Raw genomic sequence first — 23,937 nt, 5'->3', positions numbered from 1 at the left:
GCAAACATATTACTGAATAGTATTCATGAAATTACACTGTTTACATGGACACCAATATTCAGGCTGTTGACCTTCATACAGAATAAGTTCATTTTGTTTATGTTGTTTACATGAGTTGCTCATAGAACTATTTTCTTGTTTACATTTCACAGAGCAAAGTCTGGTTAGGACTTATTACTATGTCCACGAAGCCATTATGTCCGATGTCAATCCAAAAGATATAGTACCCCAATTTGAAATAGCATGTTGTTTACACCCAGGGCAAATTTCATAACCAGCAGTTGGTTACTGCCGTATCCCGATGTCAGAAAATACAATAAAGACTCAAACAGGACCTTTTAATGTTACTAAGACCTATTCATGTTGTCATAATCTGATTTAGCTTGGAATAGTCCAAATTTCTTGATTTGAGTAGTGCTTATTCTGAGTAGGACCTTATTCAAGTTCAAATAATCAATAAATTCTCTTTATACGACACGTCTTATTCTAGTGTCTTCATCAAATTAATATTGAAATGTTGCTGTCCATGTAAACATTCAATGTTAACAACATGGTAATCATATAGAAACAAAGGTGGAAGATTACAGAAAGCTACATGGCTTCATGAGTACCAGTGATACATGCCATAAACCAGGTCTTATGGCAATTCATCTATAAATGTTGAAATATGCAAGTTTCAACCAAAGTTGTGTGCAACATGCGTATTGCATGGCCCCAAAAAATTTGTATTTCCATCTACTAGTAAATCAGAAAATGCAGTAACCCACTTAAAATGAACAGTACCCATTTGAGGGAGACACATTGTACATTAGTTAATTGACTAGGGGTGTAGTTATGATGCACGCATTGAATGATTTGACCTTTTATTTGCCAGTTTTCAGTGTAGCATTTGTAAAAAAAAAAAATATTCAGAGTATCTGATAGCATATCTGTGTGTGTGTATCCTATTTGTTCTCCCACTCGAATTGCAATGGAGTGAAAGAAACACCCTGTAGTTCAAAAAATAAAGAACAGCTTAATTGAAAGAGAAATTACTTAGTTAATTTATTCTATTTGCACATCGTCTGCTGCAGTTGTTCCAAATCAGTCCTGCAGCTCATCTTCTCTGTCAGTTTAAGTGTACATGGAAAGGTACATCCACTGTAAAAAAAAATATAAGATAGATTATTCATTTGCTTCTGCATTTCTGCTAGATGCTCATTGTCATCACTTCATCACAGATAATTAGCAATGTCCTGTAGGGACAATAGTGGAATTCTATTTGAAACAAAGGTGATCACCAATAACACATTTTCAAATCAACACCTGTGCAGGTTATGAAAAGATAAAACCATTTTGAGATACTCTCAAAAAATAAATAAGAACTCTGTAGAGCTTGTGTTACCTCTGATTCACGAAGTCTCATGGCTGATCCATCAGACAGCTGCTTGAAGATTTCTATTGAGAAAAAAGCAACGTGTTGTTACTTAAGGCTTCACATGATATAATCATAGCCATTAAAATGCAATGGACAATGGTACAGGGCAGCTCTGGCTTGCTAAAACACTACACAACATTCTCCAAATGGTAATACGGGAAAGGACTTATTGGAAGTTATAAGACTGCTGAGAAAGATTGAACATCATGTTTCCACTTCACCTTAAACTCTAATATCCTGTACTGTTGCCAGGGATTTATTACACAATAACTACTGAGGTGATTTATCTGAAACTTGGTGAAAGGGTAGGGTATAGGCCATGGAGGGCAGAGATTTGTTTCACTCTAACACAGACATGGGCAAAGTACGGCCAGCGGGCCGTATACTGCCTGTTGGGCTTTTTATTCCGGCCCGCCGAACTTTTCCAACTAATAAAAAATTTAAAAAATTTAAATATTATTATTTTATTTTTTTTTTAAACTAACAATTTAGTAGCACTTAAATGGCACGTACTTATAGCACTATGTAGTTTTGCTTTATTTTTGAAGAAATCCTACTTTCTTGATTCTTGTTGTTCTGGGTTTGAACCCTTGGGGTTGAATGCACTTATTGTATGTCGCTTTGGATAAAAGCGTCAATTAAATTAAATTTGCCCGGGAGTGTGGTGTATAGGGCTCGAAAGGGCACATGATCTCCCTTCACTTTTCCCCTTTGCCCTGTAAGCCCTTCTGTAAAATGAGAGGATCAAGGAAACGGAGAGTGGACAATGAGTGCTGAGTGTTTAACACGGAGTCGACAACAAAGTACTTTTTCACTGATGTCCAATCGAAGGCTGTATGCCTGATATTCCGAGAAACTGTCGCAGTTTTCATGGAGTACAACATCAGACGTCACTTTGCTACGAAGCATGCTAACTACGCTAGCAAGCAGTCAACGCAAGAACGGGTGGCTGCAGCTCAGAGGTTGGCGACTAATTTACAGACTCAGCAACATTTTTTATCACAGACAAACTGCGATTAAAGAGTGATCTTCCAAGGCATGTTTTTTGGGCGGCATTCGAAATAGCAAAGGCTAGCAAGCCTTTCTCTGAAAGCGGGTTTTTGTTAAATGGCCTTGCAAAAAAGGATTTTTCCATGTCATCTATATTAGTTCACAAAAACACTCCATCCATCTGTTCCTGGCCCGGCCCCTCTGTCAAATTTTAGAACCCATTGTGGCCCGCGAGTCAAAAAGTTTTCCCACCCCTGCTCTAACATGACAAGGCAGGATGTTAGCCTTGGTGGTTGTAAGCACTCTCGAGTACTTAATGTTGTATCTCTCCTTGACTGAAAATAATATTTTTGCCAGAGAAGAAAGATGATTTCAAAGAGGATTGATAGAAGTCACCTTTGTCAACCTGGAAGCGAGTGGAGGTGGCTCAAGACACCAACTGTCCACTGCTGCAGGGGTGGCCCCAAATAAGATTGTTTGATCTGGCCCGCGGGATAATTAATTTATGAATACATTTAAAAAAAGAAATGTTAACGATGACCATTTCGAAATTTCCTAGATAATCATCAAAAAAAAACAGAAATTTTTTTTTCAAGTGAACAATATGCTTCTGTAGAAGAAAGCTCATTTGTAGTTCTAAACATATTAAGGGTGTTTTTTTCTCACTTTTTGTATGTCCTACAGCAACCATTACAATTATGCAAATTAGGTGATGACGTAATTTAGCGACTCCTAGCGATTTTTAGGACAGCCAATAGCTACTTTCCTTGCTGAGGAGTTGGCAACACTGTGCTCTAGCATTGGGCAGTTGCTCAATGACAGCAAGGAGGGCAGTCTCAGTGGAGTTGCCTGCCTTGAACCAGACTGGTGAGGCTCAAGAAGGTTGTTATGGTGGAGATAGGAGGAGCTGTTGATTAAAGATAGAACCTTCAAATGTTTGGAGAGAAAAGTAAGAAGAGAGACAGATCTATGCATGTTTACTTAAGACGGGTTGAGGGTGGGTTTCATGAGAAGATGGTTCACTCTTGCCTCTTTAGGAGAGTTAGGGAAACAGACAGTTGACAGGGCAGTGTTGATAAGATCGGTGAGAAAAGAACGTGAGAGGGGATGGGGTCAACGGGGCAGGTGGTTGGGCGGGCAGAAGTTACTAGGGTAAGATCTTGATTGGGAGACAGGGGTGTGAAATAGGAAAGTGAAGGGGATGAAGATGAAGTTGATGGAAAGGTCATTACAGAAGGTGGGTTTGGGAATGAGGAGCGTATGTCATCTATCTTTTTTATGAAGTAGTGGACAAAGTGGCTTAGTAGAAGGGGGGAAAGACGAGGCGGACTGGGGGGGGGGTCAAGGTGGTTGGAATAGATGAAGAAGATTCTTTGTAGGGTTGGATAATGGGGATTGTAATTTTTGTTTGGTAACAAATAGCTTTTGGCTGCAGAAATAATGGCAGAGAAGGAAGAGAGAAGACATTAATAAGTGAGCAGGTCATCAGGATAAAGACTTTCGCCATTTCCTTTCTGATGCTCGCGTAATGGCTTTGTCGGCTGTCCAAATGCACTTACGGGACATGCAGTCAAAGCGAAGGATGAGACTGATGAAACTCTCCAGTGTCATGTGTCCAGAGGAGGCACCATAGCGCAGAGCCATCAAATTCAGCATGTCATCGCTGACACGCTTTCCTGAACAATAAACATCAGACAAGAGTTGAACATATTTCATTATTTTCATGACTGATTTATCTGCAGATTATTTGTAATAGGACTCTCTCACTGTTGTATTTTGTTGCAATGAGGCTTGAATAGAACAAAACCACAGTAATTAATTATATGGGCAAAACATGCCCTGACCAGCAGGATCCCTCTTAAGTTCTTCACTATTTACCGCCTCATTCTGCTTTTCTCTGCTGCTGAATTTCCTGTTTCTCCATTGTCTCTATCAATTAAAGACAGAAAGGCCCCCAAAAAATGACCCATAAAGAATTAACTAACCATTATCGATACTGCTTATTTTTTTCAGGGATGCTTGGGAGCGGATCTTGAGTCAATCCCAGCTGACATCTGACGAGAGGCCAGGTACACTCTGGAAAAGTCGCCAGTGTATCACAGGGACTAACCACTATTTACTATCACGGTTAATTTAGAGTCTCCATCAACCTACCGGACATAAAGACCACGGCCAAACTGGGATCTGAGGTAAGAACTTTCTTGCTGTGAGACTACAGAGCAACCCACTATACCACTGTGCCGCCCATAACAATGTGACATTAGACGGAAAATCCCAGTTGAAGTGTACTGCTTGGTGGAAAACGTTGAAACCCTTTTCCCATGTCACAGTCTGACTTCTCATTGAGTACTTTGTCAACATCTGGTGGAAACTTTATTTATTTGCCACCTGGTTTCCTAGCATTGCTTTGTGTTAAATTTTTTTGGGGTATTTTCTGTGTTTGCACACAGTTCAAATTGTTTTTAAACAAGGGGGCATACTCCCACAAGGCAGTGACGTCTGCCCACAGGAGAAAAATAGAACAAGTTTATCATTCACCTGAGGCCATGACAGCATTCCTGAGCTCATTCAGAGACAGTGTTCCTGTAAGCGAAACGTCTTTTTGGGAGAAAATATCCTGTTTAAAAAAATTTAAAAAAAAACAGTTTTTTGAAATGATGAGGTAATAAGGTAGCAAGCAAGATGTATCCTAACCGTTCATTAGAGTAGTAGTGATGTAATAATTATGATGTAACCAGTCGTTGGGTCCTTTTACCTTGTACACAATGACCTTCTTCCACAGACGAAGGAATTCCTCACCATTCAGTTTCCCCGTGATAGACGTCTTTAACCCAACATTAAGGTATTAAGTCAGAATGCTGTTTCATGTCTCCACCTGACCTTTAAATCTATTCATGACTGTTAAACGAACAAAAGGGCAGACAGATATCTGCATGCACACTGTTTATATCACTTCATTCTAGTGCAGCATGAACATCAAGTAGGATACATCCATCAGAGAAATCATGCTGCGACAGGCATCGATGCTGAAGCCTCCAGATTTCAAATCTCCTGAACAAACAAAAGCAAATAATAGCAGGAGATTCAGTTTGGCCTGAACTCAGCAACTAAGCAATGCAACAAAAGATAATTACATTCGAATATTTTTAACCAAAGTTTTCAAACCTTTCATGATTTTGTCATTAAGAATCGTCTGGAGCATCTCAGCATCCACTTCTTCATACTAGAAACGAAATCAGAAAAATAAGTCAGAGTTATAATAATAACGCTCAGAATAATCCTTACAATTTCAATAGGGCCTCCCCCCTGGAGGAGCCCGGGCCCTAATGAGTGTCATCACAACAAGACGGAGATTAAAAGTTATTCACAGATCGATTTTTCGTCACACGGTGTGACTGTGGCGTGATGTCAAAGTTTGATTACATGCCAATAAAACATGATGTTCTGTAACACGGACATACAGGACTGTCTCAGAAGATTAGAATATTGTGATAAAGTTCTTTATTTTCTGTAATGCAATTAAAAAAACAAAAATGTCATGCATTCTGGATTCATTACAAATCAACTGAAATATTGCAAGCCTTTTATTCTTTTAATATTGCTGATTATGGCTTACAGCTTAAGAAAACTCAAAAATCCTATCTCAAAAAATTAGAATATTTCCTCAGACCAAGTAAAAAAAAGATTTATAACAGCAAAACAAAATCAAACATTTGAAAATGTCAATTAATGCACTCAGTACTTGGTTGGGAATCCTTTTGCACGGATTACTGCATCAATGCGGCGGGGCATGGAGGCAATCAGCCTGTGGCATTGCTTAGGGTTTATGGATGCCCAGGATGCTTCAACAGCGGCCTTTAGCTCATTTGCATTGTTGGGTCTGGTGTCTTTCAGCTTCTTCTTCATAATACCCCACAAATTCTCTATGGGGCTCAGGTCAGGGGAATTGGCAGGCCAATCGAGGACAGTAATGCCATGGTCAGTACACCAGTTACTGGTGGTTTTGGCACTGTGGGCAGGTGCCAGATCATGCTGGAAAATGAAATCCTCATCTCCATAGAGCTTTTCAGCAGACGGAAGCATGTAGTGCTCTAAAATCTCTTGGTACACAGCTGCATTTACTCTGGACTTGATGAAACACAGTGGACCAACACCAGCAGATGACATGGCTCCCCAAACCATCACTGACTGTGGGAACTTCACACTGGATTTCAAGCAACTTGGATTTTGCTCCTCTCCAGCCTTTCTCCAGACTCTGGCGCCTTGACTTCCAAATGAAATACAACACTTGCTTTCGTCTGAAAAGAGGACTTTGGACCACTCTGCAACTGCCCAGTGCTTCTTTTCCATAGCCCAAGTCAGACGCTTCTTCCGTTGTCTTGAGTTCAGAAGTGGCTTGACCATGGGAATACGGCTATTGTAGCCCATTTCCCAGACACGTCTGTGAACAGTGGCTTTTGATACCTGGACTCCAGCTTCAGTCCACTGTCTTTGAAGCTCCCCCAAATTCTGGAAGCGACCCTTCTTCACAATGCGGTTAAGGCTGCGGTCATCTCTCTTGGTTGTGCAGCGTTTCCTGCCACATTTCCCCCTTCCAACAGACTTTTTGTGGATGTGCTTTGAAACTGCACTCTGTGAACAGCTTGCTCTTTGAGAAATTTCTTTTTGTGTCTTACCCTCCTGATGGAGGGTGTCAATGATGGTCCTCTGGACAGCAGTCAGATCAACAGTCTTCCCCATACTTGTGATTTAGTTTACTGAACCAAGCTGAGTGTTTTTCAAGGCTCAGGAAACCCTTGCAGGTGTTTCGAGTTAATTAGACGATTCAAGTGATTAGTTGAATACCCTACTAGTATACTTTTTCATGATATTCTAATATTTAGAGATAGGATATTTGAGTTTTCTTAAGCTGTAAGCCATAATCAGCAATATTAAAAGAATAAAAGGCTTGCAATATTTCAGTTGATTTGTAATGAATCCAGAATGCATGACAATTTTGTTTTTTTAATTGCATTACAGAAAATAAAGAACTTTATCACAATATTCTAATTTTCTGAGACAGTCCTGTACATGGACCATGAATCCTTTGATGCTGAGCCGTAAACAAACAACTCCTAGTCTCAATTTGAAGTTGATCCGATGTAAGCCCTGGTACAAGTACATCAAAGTAAAATGTGGACTATGGCCAAAATGGCCACTAAATGCAAAATAGCAGGCTTCCTGTGGCGTTTTTCCAATTGCAACAGAGACTTTTTTGTCTGTCTTGTAATGATACACCTGTGTATTGATTTTTGTGAAGATCGGTCAGTGTGAACACGTTCCGGGGGTTTCAGGGGGCACCGTTGAGCCATTTTGCGACGCCCATTGAAAATTCCTCCAGAATACGTAAATTGTCACCACTTTCTAACCTTTTTCAAATTTTAGTAAGAATTTGAGCATGGTAAAGCCCTCAAAAAGCCAATTAATTTGCCTGAATAATAATAATAATAATCCTTACAATTTCAATAGGGCCTCACCATACTGACTTTGATGTCAGTGCTCGGGCCCTAATAATAATAATAATCCTTACAATTTCAATGGGGCCTCACCTGTCAGGTCAGTGCTCAGGCCCTAATAATCCTTACAATTTCAAAAGGGCCTCACCTGTCAGGTCAGTGCTCGGGCCCTAATTATTATTGTTATAATAATTATAACAGGTTACACAGGGCACACACATGAATGTTTCTATTGTGCGGAGCAGATCGCAAGTAGTGAGCACCACTGCAGCTGAAACTATTTGTTTGAATATAAGATTAATCTTGTTTCTGATTGTTTGGACAGCTAACCTGGCAATTTTCTAAAATAACCAAGTGTCATACGTCTTTCATCAAGTTCTTCGAAAGAAAGCAAATAATACATTTTAATATGTTGTCCTAATATCTGACTCATAAATTACCTTGTCAGAGTATTGACGGAATAACTTTCTCTTATTTGCATCATCCACTCCATTTTTGTCTGGTGTTTTCTGAAAAAGATGGCGTGTTCAGTTCCAGATGAGCTGAGGTAACACATATATACATATGTCATATATGATCAATGCAATCAGTAAAGAACATGGATCAAAGCAGAAACAACAAAATGATATTAACACAGACCGTCAATTTAAAAATCTTGTGCACCTCTTCTGTTTCATTGTGTTCGTGGTTATGGCCTCCAGAATCCTCACTGAGAGGAAGAACATAAGTCGTCAGTACTCGTGCTCATTGCAGGGAATTATCACATACGCTATGTGGCATGTACAGATAAACTGTACATCTACAACACTTTGAAAGCTAATGAGGGGGATTTAAGTGACTTACTGCACTTCGGTCTCGGCCTTGGACAGGATGGTCAGAATGAAGGAGGCAGTCTCATTGGGATGGTAGGTGGACGGCACAATCAGGTATTCACCAGGCTTCAACTTGACGAACTCCGTCACCTCACGTGCGTTTAAGTAGGTTTTAGTTTGGGCCACAGTTCTGTTTCTGCCGAAGAAAGAGGCTGGGAACCTCCCTTTGTGTGCCTGGTACTGTAATGCCAATAATAAACAGGTTTTACAGCACAATTCAATCTCCAGTATAGACGGGCAATGTGTGAGAAATGTTACTTACTTCTTCGGTCACCTTGGATTCAACCAGAGGAAAATGAAGTTTGTGTTGGGGATAAAACAAAACATTTGACATTACGAAGTAAATCAAATAAAGTTAATGCACACCATGGAATTTAATTTTCCACTGGTACGTTTAACATGACACGTAATGGCTGAACCCACAGAACTATTACATTTTTATCTTTACGTGACTATTTTCAATTTAGTTCAATGCATGACCTATTTAAAGCTTAATCCAAATGTGACACAAACCAAGAAACAAAACTAAACTCACCTCAAATACGTTGAGTCCAATGTGGAGATTTTCGACCATGCGTCTGTTCCTTTTGTCGGGCATTTGCATTAGAGACATCAAAAAGTTTTTTTCCCCCTGGTTCTCTGAACACTCACTGAATAATTTGCCGACCTTGATTCGATACTGTGGATTAGTGGAGAATTTTTCTGGAAGAATGAAGGAGACAAAACGTGAAATACAAACTTACTGCAGCCAGTTTATCCATGATACAAAGCAAAATTCTGCTTTGTGCGTATGGAGTCTGGTGTGCGCCAAAGAAATAATTATAGACTTTAGATTTTGATTATCATTAGTTAATAATTTCTTTCTACATTTTGAAAGGTGATTCAGGGTTCATACACATTTTGACCAATGGATTTCCATGACTTTTCAATAACTTTAAACCAAATTTCCATGACCAAACATTTTGTGAAATCTCGGTCTATACGCGAAAATGTGACAAAATGTAGTATTAAAACTAACAATGAGAATTCCAAGGCATTCAGTATACCTTAAATGACACAAACCCAAATATGCCTGCCTATATTTTGAGCGTATTTCTTTAAAAGCATATGAATTATTTAAAACTCAGCGTAAATTAACTAGGGATGGGCATTCAATTAAATTGTCTTAATCAATCGTCGGGAGAATTAACGATCGATTTTCGATTAATCATTAATATTTTTATATTAAAATTTACTATTTATAGGCTATATTAAAATGCAGTGAAAATAGAAAAAACCCAGCGTGTTTCCTCATTGAGGTCTTTATTACAAGATGAACAACTCTTGTGGCAGTTAAACGGGATCAGTTCAATGGTTACACTTGAAAATATGCGCTGCTGTACTCTTAAGCCGCGATGAGAGCAGTAGCTAGCTGCTGAGAGCTAGCTCGATTTGACGGTTCTCGACCTCTCAGTCCGGTCGTTGTCACGCCATCACTCCCGGAACCCCTCACCCAGACCCGGGTCTGTCCGGGTTCCCTTCCCCATGAACTGAGGGTACGTGTGCGGACATGAAGCCGAGCAGCGGAGGCTTAGCTCCGGGCTGCTTCCTTCAGCTGCTAATATCTTCACTGTGCTGCGTTCAGGGCAACTCGGATATTCCGACCTCCTGCCACATAGCGAACATGCAATAGTTTTCATCGATGAAAAAATGTAATTTACGAAATTCTTAATGATCAATTAATCGATCGTCTATTAATTATGCCCGTCCCTAACATGAACGACATGAAAATATGAATATTAACAAATTTCCATGACTTTTCCAAAACTTTTGGGAGATTATTTTTTTCAATGACTTTTCCAGGTCTGGAAAAACACATTTTAAAATTCCATGACTTTTCCAGGTTTTCCATGACCGTACGAACCCTGGTGATTATAAATTCATCAAATAAATTGGAATGTGATCTTTTAACTGACAAATGATTAGAACCAGCTCTATTTTGTCCGTCTTGTTGCTATTATCGTGTTCCATCTCCCATTTTTCTCTTTACTATTCGGTTTCATTTTGGAGTCATGTTTGCCTCTTTTAGAAAGTACAGAGCAGAACAGTGAAACTGTCTCAGTATCTCTGCAAGATGCAAAAACTGTTTAACTTATTTACAGATATTTGGAAAGTACCAAAGCTCTGCATGCATCCTCCAGCCGTGGTTCCTGCAACCCATCTGCCCTCGTAGAATGACGACATCCAATGGCATGAGGAGCTTCCATCAAGGAAGTCTGGACACAGGCAGCAGATGTCAAGATCATCGTAGAACTTACAGAAGTCTTCCAGTGTCATCCTGTCCAAATCAGAAATTAACTTAGTTAATTATCATCATTGAAATATAAGTATGATAGAATTAGTATTTAATAACTCTTTAATCCTGTCAGGATTCGGGGAAGGAGATGGACCCAGACGCAGAGTATGAACAAAAGGTGTCTTTTTAATAAGTAAAAGTATTTAACAGGGAAAAAAACCCAAAAGTACTAAAGGGGAAAACTGGATAAACACATAACAAACAGAAGAAAACGTAGGAGAAAACACAGGAGGCTTACATGGGGAAATGCAGAGGTGCAGAGGCCCAGGAGGACAGGACACAGAGAACACAGGGGAAAACGCTGGAGACTTACACAAAGATGCAGAGGACAGGAGCTCAGGAGGAAAGGCAATACAAAAAAGCACAGGAGACGAAGCACAGAAGATCACGATGGACTTTTCGACGACGAACCACCAAGGACAAAGGGAAGCACAGATGCTTAAATACACACGGGGAAGGCAGGGGCAATTAACATGAGGACTGGTGCAGACAATCACAGACAGGAAGTGAAGACAGAAAAAACACACAAGGAACAGAGACTACAAAATAAAACAGGAAACAAACACAGAGTGTGAAAACATGAAAACACTTCGAACATACACAACAGGGATTTACTAAATAAACAGAAAACACTTTAACAATGGCTGAAAAATACAAACTGAAATGCCAGATCGTGACAGATCCCCAAGAGAAAAAATAAATTATTCTGTGGCAGTCACTTGAGTGAAAATGTACTGCTCGGAGACTACAGTATATGAACATAATGCCCGATACACTGTGCTTATTTTTAGATATATAACTTTGTTTTTTATCAACACATAAGTGCATTTTTACCCCAAACTATAATGTAGCAAAAGGGGTGTTACAATAATAACTATCATTTTTTGCCATTTTAAGAATGAAATAAAATTTTGATTAGAACATTACCACACTTACCAAAACTCTCCATCATCTTTCACTGAAAGGCACATTTCACGATCCTGACGACTCACAGTTCCCCACATATGCGAACTTTAGCGACAGTTTGACAATGAGAGAGAAGGTAAGAAACAGTTGTGAATTTTTTAAAAAGATGCATACACACACGTGTCTCTCTATAGTTCTGAGGACACTCATTGACGTAATGTATTCCCTAGCCCCTTAAACCAACTCTAAACCATCAAAACTAAATGCCTAACCCTAAACCTAAAACCAAGTTTTAACCCTCAAAAAGCCAATATAATTTGTTAGGACCAGCCAAAATGTCCTCACACTGTCAAAATGTCCTCACAATGATGGTATAGAACCAACGATTGCCCTCAGAACATATGAATGTATTGACAAAGATTAACATATAAATATAAATACATATAAAATAAAATACAACTGCCTCCAAGGTACTAAAGCTAATCAAAGATACTAATAGAAAGGTGTCTTGTCTCTTGTTTCAGATATCTTCAATCGCTTAATATGTGAAAATAACTTCTATCTTTAAAAATCTTCATAAAACATTTGCTGGGTAGTCATTCTTACTCATCGCTCCACTGTCCGTTCCACTCTGTTTGGCCCCAGGGGTTCCACAAACGCACCAGGTTAACGAGTCTCCCTTGGCTCATAAACTGACGAGAAATGAGCAGCAGACAAAAAATCAGGGATATTTCCACAAACACAGAATTCTGTATGCTGCCAAGCCTTCAATGTAAATATGACTATTTACCTGTTTCACACCTGTGACGGTATAGGCATGGCCTTGGACCAATCCATTTGGCAGCACATTGTTGGCAGAAGTTTTCTACAAGATAGAGGTATACAGTTTAGAGCAGGGATGCCAGGGTGAAATTGGACAGGGGGCCAGATTTTTTCAAGCAAGACCTCAGGGGGCCGGATTACACTTACGGACTGAAAATAAGAAATTGCATCGGCACCAAAATAGCCTCACAATGAGGCCTAAAATTACATAGCCTAAAGCAGGAGACAGTTACCCTCTAAAAACGTTACATTTTCCTATCCATGCAAGTAGCCTACATTTATAAATTAGAAATGCAACAAAATAGACTAGGTGCCAACAAAACACATTTCCTATAAATAACACAAGTGTAAACTGTTAATTACTTTTATTATATTTATTGAAGGCTTGCACATGAAAACAAGTCAATGCAAAATAAGGCCAATTAAAAGAAGGCCAGGCCTAAACGAGTCACAGAAAGAAAGCGCCAGAATAAAGTAGTCCAACATTAGACCATGTGATTGAATATCCAGTAGGAATTAGTAAAACAAAACGGTTCTTGAAAAAATAGGCAAATATGAGCTATCTAAAAACTAAATTGGCTCAATAACAGATGAGGCACATTAACTTTGCCAGTCATCACCAGTCACCAACCCATATTTCCACACACCCATGTTCCTTTATGGCACTAGCCTGGCTATCAGTCAACCCCAGCCCCTTTTATTCCCTCCCCCCCCATATCACACTGGAAATGATAAATTGGGAGACCAGCCTACTTCAGCTACTTGTCGAAGCCAGACACCTTTTAATTTTCACCAGCTTGTCCATATCGGGGGACAGTTTCTGGGCAGTGGCTATTTTCATAACATCATTCAGATGTCCGTGCGTCAGGCGATTGCGCACTTTCGATTTATTGATATTCATCACAGAGAAGGCCTGCTCACATAAATATGTTGTCCCAAACATACAAAGTATTTTACCTGCAAAGGCCGTGAGCATTGGGTACTGTGGTGGCAAGGATTGATAGAAGGATTCGATTGCAACAGATGCGTAGTTATCCTTCAACTGTGCGCAACACTGCAGTTCTATCAGTTCCATTTGGATCGCCTCTGGGACCTCGGAAGCGTCAATGGTGAATGGAGAGCGAAAAAGCGCAAAGTCCTTTTCCAGTTCATTAAAAACCGTGAATCGATTGTCAAACTCATGCCTGAGTCCGGAAAGCAAGTTTGCGTACTTGTCCATACTCTGATGATTGACAGGCAGAGATTTTAGACAGGGGAAGTGGGCTGCATTGCGCTTGGAGAGCTGCGTCTTCCATAATGCCAGTTTACTTTGAAAAGCACGAACACTATCATAAAACTCTGACGACTTTGTTGCGGCCCTGCATATTAACATTCAACACATTTAGGTGTTCTGTAATGTCCACTAAAAAGGCAAGATCCCTGGTCCATTCTGGGTCGTCCAATTCAACCACAGGCTTCCCTTTACCAGACATGGGAGTAAGTCACTCATGTGCAAGTCACAAGCAAGTCTCAAGTCATAACCTTCAAGTCTCAAGCAAGTCCAAGTCACTGTGGTTAGAATCAAGCAAGTCACAAGTCAAGTCATTGCTCAGGTCAAGCAAGTCACAAGTCAAGTCATACAAAAATCATATTATCTAACCCAGTTTCTACATTTAAAAATCAGTCAAGAGAGTGGTTCACAATCACAAGTTGTTTTATTTCAACATTAACAATCATAATGTCTACACATTAACAATAACTCAAACTATTGAGCAGCCTGCTTACAATTGCCCAACTTACTGAACTGCTTGCGTCCACCTTCAGGAGGGTCACGCAATTTCTCAATGGCCTGTTAAGGCATCTGTCTAAGGTGCTTCTCATTAACATTTCTGTGAACAAAAAAGTATTGTATCATCAACTAAATGGAACATAAAATTAAAATAAATATATCAAAATAAATAAATAAATATTGCCTGAAATGTAAACATTACTGAAATGAAAAAACATTACATCAAACCATGAAAACGTATTCACCATTCCTCCCAGGTGTCAGGCTCCAAATAACAGGGACAGCAGTGGTTGTGTAAGTGGCGTTGCATAAATAAGGTTATTTCATTTTGCACACTTAATAATCAATATTTTAATAATAAATCTTAGGTTAAAATGTAGATAGTGTAAATATGAACAGGACGAAATAACAAGAATAGCATGTGGCATACCAAAGCCATTATGTGAATAGTTTGAAAATGTTTTTTTTGATCATTACCTCCAACCTATGAACAGAATCAATTAGAACCTCTAGGTGGCTCGCTGTATACGAGAACAGATCAAGTCATCAGTCAATCTCCCTACATGTTGTAGAATATTATTTGCAATACTTCGACTTACAATGCATTGCATTTGCAAAAAATTAAATTTGAGAGTACTTTGTCACTCAGTTGTGAACGATGGGGTCGCATTATCACCCCACCATGGCTGAACACACGTTCAACAGGTGCACTTGATGCAGGGACTGCCATGACCCTTACCGCCACCTTGAACAAAGAGGGGAGGGTGCGCCTGTTCATGGCCCAAAACTGAAGGCAGCTCTGTCCATCACAAATGTCGAGGTAGTGGTTCAACTGAATTTGGGGAGTGGAATTTGAACTCATCTTCATATTTTTGCGGTATGCTGAGAACAGCCCAGTCTGACGCTCTGGCTCTGACGGTGTAATTGGCTCATCGGTGATTGGACTGGTCGTGGTCATGGTCATGCCAGCATCTCTGAGAATCAAGCCTGATAAACAAGCAAAAACAATAGTCACAAAATATTTCTATAACAATTTCAATTTTGTCCACTTCATTAACATAAACGTGGGAGGGAAAATATTAGGAACACTTTTCAATATATTATTCTCTCCAGTATACCACTATCACCCACTACAACCTCAATAATAACTATAAAGTAGAATTATCACCTTTCTGACAATGTAAACAAAAACTGAAGTGCTCAGTGTGTATATATCAACATACTAAACATTCCTTTTACAGACTATTTCTTCTTAGGTCTGACATTTAAATTGGATTAATACGGAAAAAATAACATACTTTATATCATCACAGACACATCCTCCTTGACGTTTTCAGGGGCCAAAACACATAGAAATACACTCTCTTCACTCATAGTTTTTCTCAAACTCTCGCTCTCACACACACACACGCGCGCACACACACACACACACACACACACACACACACACACACTCACTCACTCACTCACTCACTCACTCACTCACTCACTCACTCACTCACTCACTCACTCACACACACACACTCGCTCTCTCTCTCTCTCTCTCTCAAAAACTTGAAGTGACACGTTAATCTGCAGTGGCAATCCGCGAGTCGCGGCCGTTAATCAGCGTGCATAAATATGCACTGACTTGCTCGTAATGTTAGCTTAATAAACTACTGTGTTGGAATTCATGTTAGCAACCGTTACCTTTCTAGTTAACGTCTGACCCATTTGACCAGCCAATAAGTTAGCTAAAGACACTTTTACTGCGCATTTTATTGAGAAGACATTAGGTTATAGATAGCCTTCTAGCCACGGTCAATTTAAGATATGTAGGCCTAAGTGTTAGCAAACGTTAGCTTTGTAACAGCCGTACAGCTAGCTAAAAGACACAGTCACGTAGCTTACCTTTTTTTGTGGGTTTTGTAGTGACGGATGAAGTTGGATGTGGTGGCGATCGTGTCACTGATTTTTGAGCTGCAGACCTTGCATACCGCTGTCCTCTTTTTCTTATTCTCATCGACAATGTAATCGTTGAACCCAAGTTTAATTATTTTTGGTCTTGCCACCTCCATGACTGCTGCTCCTGTGTTGACCTGCTCACTCAGCGGCAGTTTGTCCGTGCAGCGCGCGATCACCCGAGATGCGTACATTCATTGCACTGTAAAATCACCCGATCATTTTTCAAAATAAAATAATAAATTTATAGGCTAAATATATAAATAAAACATAATTTCTAACTTAATCTAACTTTTAAAAAGTCGAGTCATTTCGAGTCATCTGTCTCAAGTCTAAGTCAAGTCTCAAGTCATGAAGACCAAGTCTAAGTCAAGTCGAGTCTTTTATCAGTGTAATTCAAGCAAGTCTCAAGTCCTCAAATTTGCGACTCGAGTCTGACTCGAGTCAAGTCATGTGACTCGAGTCCCCCATGTCTGCCCTTTACCCTGCATGAACTCGGCTATCTCTGTGCGTAATTTGTAGAAATGTTTGAGCACTGCGCCTCGGCTCAACCAACGCACATCGGTGTGATAGGGAAGGCCATGATGAATGTCGTTTTCCAATAAAAAAGCGTCGAATTGTCTATGGTTAAGTCCTCTTGCTCTGATAAAATTCACAGTGTCAATAACAACACGCATGACATGGTCCATTTTCAGACTCTTGCAGCACAAAGCCTCTTGGTGCAGTATACAGTGAAAGTTCCAGAATACTTGCTCTGGATTAGCCGCATTTACCTTTTCTCTGAACTTCACAACTACTCCTGCCTTTCTTCCTATCATAGAAGGCGCACCGTCGGTAGCCACACTGACAGCGCGACTCCAGTCCACCTCCAGTTTGTCCAGGGCCCCGACAAGGCTAACAAACAAGTCGTTAGCTGTGGTGGTGTCTGTCATTGGCACGACTGACACAAACTCCTCAGTGACATTCAGGGAAGCATCCACTCCGCGAATAAATATCGCTAATTGAGCTACATCAGTCACGTCAGTGCTCTCGTCAAGAGCAATAGAGAATGCGATGAAGGACTTAACCTTGTCTTTTAGTTGACTCTTCAAATCACTAGAAATTTCTTCAACCCTCTCCGTCACTGTAGGCCTCGATAAGCTTATGTTAGCTAAAGCTTGTCGCTTGTCAGGACACACTAGCTCGGCTGCCTTTAGCATGCAGGTCTTGACAAATGCACCCTCTGAGAAAGGCTTCGATGCCTTAGCAATTTCCCAAGAGATGATGTAGCTTGCCTTCACTGCCCCTTGAAATGAAATGAAATGTATTGTCATTATAGGTATAACGAAATTGAGACACTCCTCTTTCAATAGAGTTGAAGAAGATATTGTAACATCCCCGCTTCACAGACGACACAGAACTTCTTCTTATATTTGTAACTTTATTAAAGTTAACATGAACATGTCCACTTCTTATTCCTATCTCTTCACTCCTAACATCAAACTCCTAATATTGTCTTTTGCACACTCTGTCTACATATTCTTACACTCATAGTATATTATATGACCTATTGTATAGTCAAATACTTATATTCATATTCATACCTCTACTATATATCATATATTATATCATACTCTCTGTATATTCTTTGTATACATAAGTCTATATACACATATTTATACATGTGTACATGTTATAATTACTATTATTATATCACTATTACTATTATTATTATATATACTGTTGCTGCCATTATTACTATATACTGCTTTTATATTGGTATAATTACTATCATATATAAATATATATTATGTTATATTATATACTGTACTATTCTTATATACTGTCTAACAATAACATTACCATCATATCATCAGTACTATTACCATCATCTTGCCACTGCACCTTATCTACCTATTTTATTTTATCTTGTGCTTCTGTTTTTTATTCTTTCTACCTCAATATTTTTTATTTTATTCTATTGTATTGTTTTTTTGTATTTTATTGTATTCAAATGTACCGGCTGCTATGACAACTTAATTTCCCTTCGGAAAGTAATCTATCTATCTATCTATCTATCTATCTATCTATCTATCTATCTATCTATCTATCTATCTATCTATCTATCTATCTATCTATCTATCTATCTATCTATCTATCTATCTATCTATCTATCTATCTATCTATCTATCTATCAACACTCGTCTTCTCCCTCCACTTCCTCATTCACCCCTGACACGCCAACGAACCAGCCAATGAGAGCCTGTCATCCCACACAGCCATTGGTCAAGAACTGTCACATGTCCGGCCCCGACCTATTCACAGACACTCAGGACATCTCAGTACTTATTCAACACGGTGTACTTAGCGGAACATTCATAACAACTACATATCAAGCAGTCAAACAGAACAGAACTCAACTATCAGTTCGTTACATATGTATTCAAATAAAACGAACCTTCGTGTGTATCTCGACATTTGGAGAATACGGCTTGCTGTTTCTGTAGCGATGATGCTAGCTCGTTTAGCTTTTGAGTCCGGAGTTGCCCTGTGTACTCGCCGTATTTCTCGGCGTGGGTCTCGTAGTGTCGTTTGATGTTGTACTCCTTTAGTACAGCCACTTGTTGACGACAGATAAGACACACGGGTTTGCCTCCTACTTCCCAAAAGAAATAATTTTCTCTCCATCTATCCTGAAAGATGCGAGCTTCAGTGTCGACCTTCCTCTTCTTTGACATCTCGATCAGCACTACCGGCGCTGCTGCAGCTGAGGCGGGCAGCAGCAACAGACCAACTAACGGAGTCCACCGAAAATTTTAATTTTTTTTTTTTTTTTAATTCCATCAAAATTAAATTAAAATTTATATTCTCCCCTTATCACCCGCGGGCCAGATGTGATGTACAGTCGGGCCGGGTCCGGCCCGCGGGCCGTAACCCTGGCATCACTGGTTTAGAGATATGTCACTGAAATGGCATTGATAGACTCCGCATATCCTGAAGGTACAGTTCTGAAATGTATGAGCTAACAACGTGTAATAAAAACTTAATTGCATTTCTCAAATAACATTAGACTTGAACTAAATTAACCTGGCAACAAACACACCAATTTAAATGCACAAGCCTGGAAATAATGTACTCAAAATCTAAAGGGAAATAGCTTATTTGATGACATCAACAAGAAAATTATGTTAACTCTTGATGTGACAGCTGAATTGACTTGAATAAATGCTTTTATGCATTATTGGACCCATTAAAAACCCTGAACCCACTTTCTCTCTCTACCACATACTTTAAGTACAGCTTCGAGCCCTTCATCTTTTCCTTCAGGCATAGGCTGTTAGTCAAATGCCAAAGGTAATTACAAACAGTTGAACTGTTCTTATGACCTACAGATCATTCTGAGTTATTGAGACTTGGCAGCCACTGCTGGCCTTTTACGTTGTGGTGGATTATACTAGAATCCGAAGTGCATATAAGGGATTGATCAAACTGTAAATGAAGTCAAACTACTGTATAATGATTTTATCTTCCTGCTATGAAAAGATAAAATGTTGGAAGCTAGACAGGTCTATTAATATTTCCATTTTAGATACTGCTCTAGGACAACCTTAGATTATCTAAACCTTGAGATGCTTTGATGTTAGTCTGTCAACTCTGTGGTTTTGTGTTATAAATAAATGCTTACCCCTTGAGGAGTCCCACAGCCCATCAGGGAATTCTTTTGTCCAGCTCTTGTCATCAGCTCCCACAGGTCCGGAGGAGCTTCTCTGAGGTTAATGCACAAGTGGACACCGCCAGTGAAGTCCACCAAAGCCTCAGCAGGAGTTCCAGAATTCATGTCTGCGTATGAACCACACACCCTGACAGCAGGTGTTAAATTACTTTCAAAGACTTTCACAAAGTAAGATCAATGTCAATCTGAGACTATGAGGACTGTGTGACGAGAAATGCATTGTTTTTCATACTTGGCATAGGCTTTCTCCAGCAAAGCAGGCCAGAACTCAGTCGGGGTTGTGGAATGGACGAAGATTAATCTGCCATCAATTGTTGGTAGCTTGTCATCAATGATAATATCCACCCATTTTCCAAACCTCCAAAACTGAATAGTTAACAATATGAAGAGGGTTATAGCAAAATGAGATGTATTGATCAGAACCTATTTTTGGATGATGTTGGCAATATTTACCCTGAAGTGGAACAGCCCGCAGTAGTCCTCATTAAAACTTTGTTCAAGAGGAACAACTTGCTTTAGTATTGAATCCTGGAATGTCAGAGCTCCAATAGATGCAAGGAACCAGCAGTTTCCTAAGTAAAAAAGAACCGGTTGAGTTGTCAGGACATTATGTTAAACAGACATGACAGTAATGTTTGTTTACAATAGGTAAACTGTGTTTGTTAACAGTTTGTTAACAGGTTTACGTCTAAGAAACATTCAAGTATGCCAACACAGCCAGGAGGCAGAATACACGTTGGTACAGTGGTTATTGTAGGTTTTTAATGTCTCATGAACACAGATGAGATGACTTGATGACGCATCCCTATTTTACTTGGCAGCTGTAGTCTGTCGTGTGATTTAAAACACAATTACTTGCATACAATGCAACAAGTCATTGCTTGTCACATGCACTACCTGTATAAGTGCACTGTACCTATTTTCAGATACCGATACCAGCACAACCCCGTGCCCTCGACAACATGGGTGAACATGTTTGAAACTGAACTACATTGGGCTTGTTTGGGCTGGAAGTGCTGCTTTCTGCAATTTCATGAGGATGCAGTTGTGCCACTTGGCTGTGTGGGCATCTCTTAATGACACCGCTGTAAAACCAACTCATTTATTGTTGTGAATCAAGAAAGTTTCCTACCAATCAGGCCTTGACCAAAGTCAAATCTGGAGACCCCATCAACAACAAAAGATGGATTGGAAATTATATTCTGAAACAGAGGAATTATTTACACGTTATTGTTGAAGCTTTTAATATATCAACTGTGAGAAAATAATATTGCAATTTAATATTACTATAGCCTGCCTCGTGGAGTTAAATAAACACAGATAGATAGCCTCTTCAGTTTGCCTTTTTAACAACATGTTAATTTAACCATAGACTTGGATAACTGTTACGCTAAATCCCATCTTGTCAGCCATCACACCACTCACCCCTGGTCTCAGCCACACCACACGGTCCAGGTCAGAAGGTGCCAGTAACCCTTCGCCGATGGTGTTACTGTCAGGGGGGAACATCTCATCAATGTACCTTACTCGTCGGCTGAGGCAGTACTGTTTCATCTGCTCGTAGTCTTGGTTGAGGAAGTTAATGGGGTTGGTGATGATCCCATAGCCATTTTTCTGATGCCGTGCATTGATGATGTTCATACACACACCAGAGGTCGGCATTGCTGCAGTGGTTGAGTTCTGTTCAGAACAAAATAAGATAAAATATAATCTTGGCATAAAACAAACTTTACACAAAAAAGCCTTATAAAAATCACCTCAATGCAAATATAATTACAACAGCGGTCTCTGATACTTTGCATTAGACTGCACTCTTTAATTTGAACATGGGGAGGGGTACATTAAATCAAGTAGTATACATAGTTTAAGTACATCTCATGTTAATTTGGTATCAAGTAATGGGATCTGTAAGAAATGGTTACCACATTTAAATTAAGTGTGGGAATGGTTTAACGTTTTGTTTAGGTCAACAACGTTAAGTCGTTAAGAAATAAGAGGAAAACTTATGTCCAGAAATAATGGCATCGAGAATCCAGGTCCAGGCACTCAAAGTGGTTTGAAAAAAGTAAACAGCCTATATTTCAATGGGCTTGAAGTATTAAAAATGAGTGCTGTCAAACGATTCAAATATGTAATCGCGATTAATCGCAATTAATCGCAAATTTTTATCTATTCTAAATATCCCTTCATTTTTTTTCCATAATTTTACTTTCGTTTTAATTCTCTTATCAACATGGAAAAGTGGATTGGCTTGCTTTATGCAAATGTTTTATTTTATTGAAAAACAACATTGCCAAACAGGGCGGTACAAAATAAAATTATAAAGTGCACATTTCAGGTAAACAAGGACTCAGCCTATAGTGCAGTTAAACCATGGCTTAATAATTTATTTTTTTCAACTTTGCTGTGAACATAGCAGTCAGGCCTCTTATTTTAAAAAAAAATGAATCGTAACAGTTAGGTTACCAATAAAAGGTAAGCGTACTACTTCTTTGCTTTCAGCTAGCTACTCAAACAGACAAGCAACAAAATAACAAACAAACAAAATACACAGGCAAGTGTCGGCCTACTTTGAAATAAATTAAACACAGAACTTTGTAGGGCTATTTTAGTCCTCCCCATATTTGTGGAAAATGTATGAAATAAGAAGTATCCTATTTTGAAATAAAAACATATAAGTTACTAAACCACAAAGAAGTTCCGTGTCCTGTGTAAGCAGGGACGCTACAATAGCTTAAAAAAATATATTTTAGTTGGCGAAATATTAAAACAAAAAGCGAGAGCAGGTCAGACTGGAGGCAAACACAGATTCTGAAGCTGCAGCTCTGCGTTAATCTCGCGATTAACGGTGTTAAAATGGGTTTGCGTTAACGCCGTTAATAACTCGTTTAACTGACAGCACTATTAAAAATACATTGCTGCATATCGGCCTAGTTCTTCATCAGGGTGTACTGACACACAGAGACGAAGAGGGATTATTTGCATTTTCGTTTGATTTTGTCCCTGCCCTTGGCATCAGAGCTGATTACTTCAATACCTGACACTCTTAAAGTTTTATCGCTCCCATGTTGGGCTTCTATATAGTGTTTGGCCATAGGATAATTCAGATTCCCTGTTACGAGGGCATACCTATGCTTTGCCACTCTGTCCCTCAGCCTCTTTTTAGTGAGGCCTACGCTTAAACAACCACAAGATCATCAATTTGGTTCACAACATGGTGGTGTTACATTTTATGAAACTGGTGATGGATAGATTTTGTTGGTAAATACATCTCTAAAAGTGTTTTTAACCATATTGTTACAATAATTGTAATTACCACAACAGAGGTTGCTCTTGGGTTGGCGAAGCCAAGTGTCAGGTTTAGGAGCAGGAATGTAACTCCTGACTAGTTTGTCCACGGTAGATGAGGCCCTTCTGAAACTGACACCTGGGGTTCTGTAAGGAATGATTACTCAATGATGTCCCAATTTGTCTTTATGATATGTGATATGTTCATCTGGACAGCTCCTTTGCTATAACGTGTAACAAAGTAAGTAGTAACCCTTTAGATCAGCGGGCACTAACAGGCGGACCGCAGTCCGAGTCCGGACCCAGAAGCCCTCTCGTTTGGACCCGGAACTACAGCCAACATAGAAGGTTCTGATTTAAGCCCTGACAGGGCCCTTCTATTTGTAACCTG

At 39.5% G+C, this 23,937-nt stretch overlaps 1 protein-coding gene across 1 annotated transcript; it reads right to left on the bottom strand.

The window, feature by feature from the left end:
- Nucleotides 1-1,113: 1,113 nt before the first annotated feature.
- Nucleotides 1,114-21,941, bottom strand: LOC133015622 (calpain-1 catalytic subunit-like). Its single transcript, XM_061082867.1, has 21 exons — nt 21,684-21,941; nt 21,391-21,460; nt 20,712-20,830; nt 20,491-20,624; nt 20,211-20,385; nt 12,806-12,880; nt 12,622-12,707; nt 12,046-12,120; nt 10,931-11,091; nt 9,310-9,476; nt 9,037-9,048; nt 8,746-8,954; nt 8,566-8,611; nt 8,343-8,411; nt 5,573-5,630; nt 5,397-5,458; nt 5,163-5,231; nt 4,946-5,024; nt 3,967-4,083; nt 1,385-1,437; nt 1,114-1,140 (listed from the first exon to the last, which is right to left on the bottom strand). The coding sequence occupies exons 1-21, from the start codon at nt 21,918-21,920 to the stop codon at nt 1,114-1,116; spliced, it is 2,100 nt and encodes a 699-aa protein (XP_060938850.1). The 5' UTR covers nt 21,921-21,941.
- Between the last annotated feature and the right edge of the window lie 1,996 nt (nt 21,942-23,937).

This window comes from Limanda limanda, chromosome 12 (genome assembly GCF_963576545.1).
Source record: "Limanda limanda chromosome 12, fLimLim1.1, whole genome shotgun sequence".
In the NCBI taxonomy this organism is placed as follows: domain Eukaryota; kingdom Metazoa; phylum Chordata; class Actinopteri; order Pleuronectiformes; family Pleuronectidae; genus Limanda; species Limanda limanda.
The sequence above is the reverse complement of the archived record's forward strand: the minus strand, read 5'-3'. Positions and strand labels throughout refer to the sequence as shown.

Excerpts from the sequence above, each read along its gene's own strand:
- LOC133015622 (XM_061082867.1), bottom strand. The coding sequence starts at position 21,920 with ATGCCGACCTCTGGTGTGTGTATGAACATCATCAATGCACGGCATCAG. Across the intron at positions 20,625-20,711 it reads GCGGGCTGTTCCACTTCAGG|TTTTGGAGGTTTGGAAAATG; the intron begins GTAAATATTGCC and ends TTAACTATTCAG. Across the intron at positions 11,092-12,045 it reads AAAGATGATGGAGAGTTTTG|GATGACACTGGAAGACTTCT; the intron begins GTAAGTGTGGTA and ends TGATTTGGACAG.